Source organism: Bolinopsis microptera, chromosome 1 (genome assembly GCF_026151205.1).
Source record: "Bolinopsis microptera isolate Bmic1 chromosome 1, MBARI_Bmic_1.0, whole genome shotgun sequence".
Lineage (NCBI taxonomy): Eukaryota > Metazoa > Ctenophora > Tentaculata > Lobata > Bolinopsidae > Bolinopsis > Bolinopsis microptera.
The window spans coordinates 3,048,253-3,057,476 of record NC_087072.1 but is presented as its reverse complement, the minus strand read 5'-3'; the positions used below and the strand labels follow the sequence as shown (position 1 = coordinate 3,057,476).

The 9,224-nt window shown below is 40.4% G+C and overlaps 1 protein-coding gene across 3 annotated transcripts; it reads left to right on the top strand.

The window, feature by feature from the left end:
* Nucleotides 1-1,992: 1,992 nt before the first annotated feature.
* On the top strand, nucleotides 1,993-8,397 carry LOC134812743 (dynein intermediate chain 2, ciliary-like). 3 transcript variants are annotated; one of them, XM_063820317.1, is made up of 9 exons: nucleotides 1,993-2,041; nucleotides 2,942-3,070; nucleotides 3,171-3,494; nucleotides 4,624-5,301; nucleotides 5,408-5,582; nucleotides 5,821-6,049; nucleotides 6,562-6,716; nucleotides 6,924-7,054; nucleotides 7,804-8,373. In XM_063820317.1, the coding sequence occupies exons 1-9, from the start codon at nucleotides 2,021-2,023 to the stop codon at nucleotides 7,894-7,896; spliced, it is 1,935 nt and encodes a 644-aa protein (XP_063676387.1). In that variant the 5' UTR covers nucleotides 1,993-2,020; the 3' UTR covers nucleotides 7,897-8,373. The 3 variants fall into 3 exon arrangements, with proteins under 3 accessions (XP_063676387.1, XP_063676393.1, XP_063676379.1); XM_063820323.1 differs by lacking the exon at nucleotides 1,993-2,041 and adding an exon at nucleotides 2,335-2,546 and having other exon boundaries at nucleotides 7,804-8,397; XM_063820309.1 differs by lacking the exon at nucleotides 1,993-2,041 and adding an exon at nucleotides 2,595-2,697.
* Nucleotides 8,398-9,224: the final 827 nt, after the last annotated feature.

The window sequence follows — 9,224 nt, the reverse complement described above, 5'->3', positions numbered from 1 at the left end:
GTATTTTCAGTCTCATTCAGCAAAATCCACCATCTTGTCCGACATGTAACGGATTGTATTGTGGTTTTTGCTAATCTTCGATCATATTCCACAGTTCTAAAAATGTGTAACTTACTTGATGAACCTGGCTAGACTTAAAGTCGTTACTAAGTAACAAACCGAACATTATATTTACGGTTGGAATTGGAGTACAATTTATTTCAAACTGTTTTTTCTCTCGAAACCTCGCATAGGATTGATCGCTTTTATATCATTTCTGTGTTGGCTTTCAGTTCATCTCACTTATCTTACTTACCACATACTGAAATAGACAATAATTGTAAGATGATATAGGCAGTAGGCACTGCTACTGGTTAGCTTAACAGGGTTTGGACTGTTTGGTGGGAATTCACATGATCCACTACAATGTGCTTATTACCAGCTGTGTTTAACGCTACTTACTTATAACTCCGCTATTGTGGTCTGAATCCTACCTAAGTTGCATATTCTGCTCTCCACACTGTCACTACTATCAATTTGTTCGAGAGCACTGCGTTGCTACGTTATAGACTGGCTACTGGCTAGTTTCGAGATTTATTTTAAAGACAATTTGTTTGGATTAGCAGTGTTGGGCGGCTGTACTGTTAGCAGCTTCTATATACGGGCAGTTGTAGACGCGTTATCAATTTGTTGCAGATTATTATTTTGCAAAAGCGGTCTTTCACACATTATAGGTTTTATTGATTACCGGCAGTTTTAACTGCGGCTTGTTAGTGGTTTTACAATTTCTCATTTTAAATTTTGTCTAGGTCTAGACGGCTGTTACATGACTTTGGTGTAGAAATTATTTTTAATACATATGTATATTATCGGTATTTATTATACAATAGAACCTCTATATAATGGTACCCGGTATACAGATGCACGCTATATAGAGGTTCAGCTGTATTAATTCTAATGTTGAGTATATCTAATCTTAACAAAAATATTTACTCACTGCCACTCTTTTCACAACCTAGTGAGCAAACAAAATGTCCATGTTAGCTTTGAATAAGTCCACAGTTTCCCGAACTGATATGAGACGAGCTAGTAGAGCCCTGGATGACGAATTTGGGGACCTGTACGGTGCTGAAACGGTTAGTTTCTTTTGGTACAGGCAATTTTATGGTCCGATGCAATCACATCCGAAATACATACTTTCAGAGGGATTGAGAACAGTTCAACGAATAACCGAGCGAAATTTTTGTAACTAGAATCCTGTCCGAACACTCCACAAATGTGTATTTGTGATTAGTATTGGGATTAGTAATTGCGTTAAACACTTCTTCTCTTGGACTTGGAGGGTTCACTTGGGAGCTTTTAATTGACTAATTGACTACTCGCGCTAATAGAGAACCTTATTACTTTCGTTCATCAACTTATAATCACAAGAAGTTCTGGGATGTAGGCAGTGAACCACAAGCACTCGAAACCCAACACAAGCACTCGAAACCCAACCCCATCATATCAGCTTTCCCGACATGTGTAGGCATCAATCAGTCTGTTCGCTATTCATCTGCTGGTACCAGCACATTTCTGATTAAGATAATCGGACAAGCTGGCTCAGCCGGACCCCCTGGAGGCAGGTATCCAAGAGCTCTCCTATTGGTCACTTAATATCACGTGACCTGGAAAACTGCATTCCTATTGGACCTCAACTGATTGGAATCTCGACTCTCTTGTTAAAATTTAGAGTCGGTGCTCGACTCTTTGTTAACTCCATCATCCACTTTGAATCGGTATTTTTGCTACGTTTAACTTTATAAACAAAACATAGCAGATTAGTTGACAGTTGACCCGCACCTAAACTTGGAAGGTCGCGTGATGTGATACTTGTTTATAATGCGGTATCTTGTTCCTGATTGGACCATCCACCAACTTTGATCCCACGGGTCAAATATTGTTTATCTATACTATAACACACTGGGGAATAGAATAGTGAATACGTTATTTAATTCAAGATTACTCTTCATCAGAATAGTCAATAATCAATACCTATGATATGGAATACTTAGCTTGGGAGGTGGGCCATATTCGATATGTCATTATGATTATTATATTATTATGATCATTATACTATATGGTTAATGTTATATTATTATATAGTTCTTGATATCCTATTTCCGAATTTCTTTCATCTGAACTAAGACTGAAACCGTCCTAACAACTGTTACTTTTAAACTCCATTAAGGACAAAATGGCAGTCATTAGCTGATAAGTTTATATATATAAACTATATACGTAATAGTTATGAAAGTAGAAAGTACATTTAATTAATTAACGAGCTACATGCCTTGAGCCCGAACACGGGGCTTCAGTACACCTGGCGTTGTATTTAGGTGTATCCATGGTAACCAACACGCTCCCTGTACGAGTACAGGACAAAGCAGTGCCTTCAGTACACTATCATTTTGTCTCGTTAGCTCATTGTGCATATTAACAGTACCTAATATCTTGTATCGTGTATCTGCTATTTTCTTGTGTCTCCAGCACTTCATTGGATATATAGCGTCATGTCAGCAATGGAAGTAAGTAAAATTTGTGTTGTTGGTTACCATGGCAACACTGTCAGTAAGTGTTATGGCCCGGGCAGTGAAGGCCCAAAACAGGTTGATTTCTAGAACCCCAACTCAAGGAACAAGCGGCTCCTCTATAGGGTCTTCTTCTAACCTACTCCAGGTTTCAAACATTCAGACACTCTACAAAAAAATAACCGACGGACATACACACGTGCATTCTTTCACAATTCTAACATCTAAATAAAACCTTGTAAAATCTCCGATTTTCAACAGAGCTCACTTGCAATGTGTGATACTGTGATTGTTGTTATGTTAGTGAGACCTGATGTTACAATCAGTTCAATATTACAGTACCCGACCTTGCTTCTGTTCAAAAATCAAGTAGTGAGCCATTTCTCTTTCAGCCTAAAATCCTGATGAAGCCAGACGACCAGCTAGATCTGTCTCCAGAGGAGCTGAAGGAGGAGTTTACTAGAATCCTGACTGCCAACAATCCTCACGCCCCCAACAATATTGTTCGCTACAGTTTCAAAGTAAGAGCCCTTACAAATTAAACATTATTATCCATTAAAGTTTTCATGGTGCAACTAACAATCATTAAGATCGCAAGTGTCACAAACTTCCCTTCCTCAGGAGCGTTGTTACAAGATGAAGATGGGGGTTGACCAGCTAGCTATCCACTTCTCAATGGACGGTAACATGTTACATAAGGAGAGTGACGAGGGACGACGGCAGCTTACACGGCTAGGACTGTCAGACTCTGGGACAGGTGTGGAGCAGAACCTCAATGAAATAGAGATACCAGGAGAAGAGGAACTGGAACTGGAGCTGGAGGGAGAAGAGGCGGAAAGGGATGCTCCTAAGGAGGTCCTTGCAGCGGTGAAGCCAGAATCTGCTCTGAGAAACCAATTCAACTACAGTGAACGAGCTTCACAAACCTTCAACAATCCTTACAGGGTCAGACATTTTCCTTCTTTAGTTGCGAATTTAGCTTTCATTTTAGACTTCACGTCTCCCGAAATAAAACTGCGAACAAAGTGAAACAAGGAACTAAGTAAACTGTAAAACCAAATTTTCGTCACGCATTGGACTTTATCAAGGTTACACTGAAAAGGGGGGGTTTGATCTCTGAACCAGAGAGTGTGGTAATTGGGTTAGGAAAGTAAACATACATGCGACAAAGATCAGGGTTACCATTAGGAAGAAAATTTCAGCAAAATTTGTAGAAAAGGGGTGTACACATCCATGCGAGAAAAAATCGGGTTACCAATAAGAAAAAATCACAACAGAGAAAGTTTACAACCCTCAGATCAGCGTAGTAAAAGTGTACTAGAAATTAGTCTGTAAAACCGTTTCCACACATGTTATTGATTTTCGGTTTAGTGTGTTCTATTGCTAAGCCTTCTCTTATAAAGGTATCTAAGGTATCCTTACATTGTTCTGATATGCTAAATTCGTAGTTTTCGAAGAATTTTGCTAAGTCTCTTTTTCCCGATATGGGAGTGTAGTGTGGGTCGTCTGCTCTGCGGTGTTCAGCAGCGTGGTATCCTAGTGTGGTCCTGCTGTTGTTGAGTCGGAAGCTAGACTCGTGTTCGTAGATTCGACCTCTAATAGGTCGTCTTGAAGCTCCTATGTACAGATCTTTTCTTATTGGTAACCCGATTTTTTCTCGCATGGATGTGTACACCCCTTTTCTACAAATTTTGCTGAAATTTTCTTCCTAATGGTAACCCTGATCTTTGTCGCATGTATGTTTACTTTCCTAACCCAATTACCACACTCTCTGGTTCAGAGATCAAACCCCCCCTTTTCAGTGTAACCTTGATAAAGTCCAATGCGTGACGAAAATTTGGTTTTACAGTTTACTTAGTTCCTTGTTTCACTTTGTTCGCAGTTTTATTTCGGGAGACGTGAAGTCTAAAATGAAAGCTAATTTCGTCTCAAACTCACGCTCAGCCTTAAGATCTATTTGTTCTTTAGTTGCAGAATTGTTTAAATGGTTTCAAGGTGGTACCTTAAGTCGCACAATAAATCTGTAATATTCTGTCTTCTCTTGCTCCTCATTTTACACTAAACTCTCGACCAGGAACGTGGCACAACTACAGAACCACCTCCCCGCACAAACTTCTCAGCAACAGCCAACCAGTGGGAAATATTTGACGCATACCAAGAAGAAATGGATCGGCAAGAGAGACAGAAAGAGAAACAAAAGTCACGTGACAAGGAGGTGGAGAAGAGAGGCAAGAGTTCAGTACCGGAGCTGAACCAGGGAGACGAGATTCAGAGGATAGGGACACCTGCTAAGATTGTGGAGAGGATGGTTAATCAGAACACACACGATGAGATTGCGCAGGATTTTAAGTACTGGGAGGATGCATCAGATGAGTTCAAGGGGAATGAAGGTACTCTGTTGCCCCTCTGGCCTTTCAAGTCGGATAAAGCTAAGAAACTGTCGGTTACTGCTGTTGTTTTCAATCCGGAGTATGATGATATGTTCGCAGTGGGTCATGGCAGCTATGATTTCTTGAAACAAGGGTCTGGCTTGATATGTGTGTACTCTCTGAAGAACCCATCTTTTCCTGAGTTCACCTACACCACCGAGAGTGGGGTTATGACCCTAGATTTTCACCCCGAGCACCCCTGGCTGATGGCTGTGGGGTTCTATGATGGCGGTGTGGCAGTTTACAATCTCCGGGATAAGATGAACGAACCAAACTATTCGTCTTCTGCCAAGAATGGCAAACATACTGACACCGTGTGGCAGGTAATGTTCTAGAACATTTCCCTCGATCTTGTTCCTTTAATTTCTGGGTATCGTTAATTTAACTTTCACTTTTATTTTATTTTCGATTTCATTTCGTTGTCTGCAGGTGTACTGGCAAGAGAACGATCTGGACAACAACCTGAACTTCTTCTCAATCTCAAGTGACGGTAGGGTGACGTGTTGGAGTCTGATAAAGAACGAGCTGCACAACACTGATATCATACTAATACGACTGAACACCACAGCAGAGCCCGACCCTGGGGCTGGGGGACTTGATTTAGGTACATAAACTGATAAAGCAGCATGTTTAGGATATGATTTAGGTACTGTAGGTATGTACAGTTTTAAATTTAATACCATACGTTTGGGAAATGTTATGAAAATCAAGGTTTGCCACACCTGATGGCTGATATGTCAGATTTTCAAACATGGCCGGTTAGTGAGAACTAAACTCTTTCACCTTAAAAGTGTAAAATTAAATCCTAACTTCACTCTACGACTCACCATTTGTTTCTCCAGCATGTGGAACGTGTTTCGACTTCCACAAGTTCACGGACTACCTGTTCCTGGTGGGAACGGAGGAGGGCAAGATCCACAAGTGTAGCAAACATTACAGTTCTCAATATCTGGATACCTACCACGCCCATCACATGGCCGTGTACGCTGTCCGCTGGAACAACTTCCATCCTCGAGTCTTTGCTAGCTGCAGTGCTGACTGGACCGTCAAGATCTGGGATCATAACTACAGGTTTACTTTTACTTTCACCTGTAACTTATTTGTAATCATCGCGATTATTGCTATCATGTACCTGCCTTATTATTAGGACATAACTTCAAAAATGGGCGCCAGAAATTGAACTTTAAAGATATGGTTATATCATTTTGCACGCTCGTGTATGGCTCAACGTGTCACGCGCGCCAAGTTTTTCTGGATAACTTTCAGGTCTATTTCTCAAATAATTTATAGATGTTTGTTATGACTTGAGCGGTAACATGATGAATAGGGATTGTTGTGTGATTCCCACATGAGATATCGGAAATTATTCAACGAGTGCCGAAGGCACGAATGCGATCCGATATATATGAATGCGTTAATTGTGTTCTCTCCCAACTTGACGGCGCAATAAAGGGATGCGATGCACTTCATTCAGATAAAGTTTTCTTCCGACTTATTTCCTTCAATTGCCAATGTTCACGTTTTACCCGGACATTAATTTCAGCGAGCCAATGTTCACATATTACCTGGAGATTTAATTTCAGTGAGCCAATGTTCACGTTTGACCTGGGGAACTCAGTCGGTGACGTGGTTTGGTCGCCCTATTCTGCAACTGTGTTCGGTGCTGTGACGGACGATGGTCAGGTGCACATATTCGACCTGAGTCAGGAGAAATACAGTCCTCTCTGTCAGCAGTCAGGTAGGAGCTCTAGGAGTAGTGAACGTGAAATGTTAAAGTTGGGGTTTCCAGGTTGAGCTGTGAGCGCAGAATTAAGTTTCGTAATCAGCCAAGAATTGATGTTGTCCTAGTATTATTCCACTTTTGAATTTATGCGCATTAATTACACTAAACGTAAGAAAACAAATAAATACACTTTGACCATTCACCTACTTAAGTACTTTTCAGTTGTGCAGAAAAAGAGAACAAAAGTTAATCATTTGGCGTTCAACAAACACTATCCTGTAATTCTTGTTGGAGATGACCGAGGCAACGCTTTGACTCTAAAACTTAGCCCCAACCTCAGAAAATGCCTAAAGGTTCATTTAACAATTCATTTGGCTTAATTGCATACATTTTGAAGCTATAACCAAGTTTTTATATTTCTTTTTAAAATTGCAATTTAATTATTGATGATTGATGGTCGAGTTTGCTTTCAGAACAAAAGCAAAAAGACGCCGGTAGGAAAACAAATCTTCTGTGTCGTCTGAACTGTTTTTGTTTGTGGAGCCCTACTCTTATTATTTATTTCTATGTAAAGTGCGTCGTTATCACCATCTCGCTCACTACTTTGTTCACCACTTTACTCACAACTTTACTCACAACTTTACTCACCACTTTGCTCACCGCTTTACTCATCACTTTGCTCACCACTTTACTCACAACTTTACTCATCACTTTACTCACCACTTTGCTCACCGCTTTACTCATCACTTTACTCACCACTTTGCTCACCGCTTTACTCACCACTTTGCTCACCGCTTTACTCATCACTTTACTCACCACTTTGCTCACCGCTTTACTCACCACTTTGCTCACCAATTTACTCATCACTTTGCTCACCACTTTGCTCACCACTTTACTCACCACTTTACTCACCACTTTGCTCACCGCTTTACTCACCATTTTACTCACAATTTATTCATCACTTTGCTCACCGCTTTACTCACCACGTTGCCTCATGGTCTTTTTAAGTGTCACCTTTAACAAAGTTAAGTTTCATTTGCTACAAAATCAGAACACCGGCCATTTTTGGCGTTACTGACAATAACAGAAGGCTTCTCCACAGGACAAAGCGTACTCGAATGAGAACGAGATAGCTAAGATGGAGAAACTTCTCGAACTGGTCCGAGAGCCAGCTGAGAATCTGAGTGACAAATAAGAACGAGATTGTTAAATGTTTACCTGTAACTGGTTGCTTCATGGCTTCGTGTGATCACCTTAAATAGCTACTCGTGTGCAGCCGGTCGTTATTGCAAAAGACTTAACATTTAGATGTTCATTGTTCATTGTTCTGACATGTTCATCAAGTTTAAAGTACTAGTACGCTAGACGCCACTGCCAAACTTATAGCCGATATTCAAATGCTTTTTGTAACTTTTGTGTTAATCCAAAACAGCGCAGAAAGTGACAAATCAGAAGGTTGTGAGCTCAAAGTAAAAAACCGTTTAGATGTTGTATAACTGATAACATTAACTGTGCATGTTGTTGAATGCATAATAATCGCTGCAGAATCAAACGGAAAAAGAGTTTGATTTCATGTTTTGACACGACTGAAAATTGTAATATAAGATGTAAGAATGAGTGTATTATTTGTACATCTGTATGCTGTAAGATATTTTTAGTTTCATTTCATAGTACTTATTTTAATCAATTAGTACACAAAATTTACACGTTATTAATTGCAACTCACAACTGTAACATTTTTATGATATTTGGGACTCAAAATATGGCCGGCGATCACTATAGTGGCGCCGGCCATTAACATGAACGCCAAATGAATGATACATTGACATACACTGTATACCTTTTTAATTTACCTGGAATGCCAATTGCCAGTCCCTGTGCGCGGTGCTATTTTTTAACGGGTGATACTCTTAAAATATTTGTTTCAGCATCGTCGACGAGTCCAACTCGGCGCGCGTCCTGGTAGGTTATAAACCTACAATGCTCTTTTCAATCTTCCTCAACGTGAGAGGAGCAAGCAATAGACAAGTAATCTATGCCTAGGTAGTAAGTTCACATAGCCATGTGTATACGCGTACTGCGTGACGCGCTTGTTTCACGGTCGCGCGCTACTGCAAGCGAGAGGGCTCTGGTTAGAGCAAGGTAGTAAGTACTACTTGACGGATGTTACTCGTCTAAATTTCTTCGAAGTAGCGCGCGCCGCTTTCTTCTTGATGGCAAGAGCTACGAAGTAGCGCGCGCCGGGCCAGATCATTAACAATGGTCAAGGTACTACGTAATATACTTTTTTCGCGGCCGAAGCTGAAGCAAAGACCGCGCCATATAATAAAGAAGAAATATACAACAAATAAAAAGTATACAACGTTTAGTAAATGATGCACGTTCAAATATTTTCAAATTAGCTCGTGCGCCGGGTTAACGGGTGATACTCGTAAAATATTTGTTCCATATATTTGGACCGTCGACGAGTCCAACTCAGCGCGCGTCTTGTAGCATCAGCAGATAAATGGAACCGATATTTTA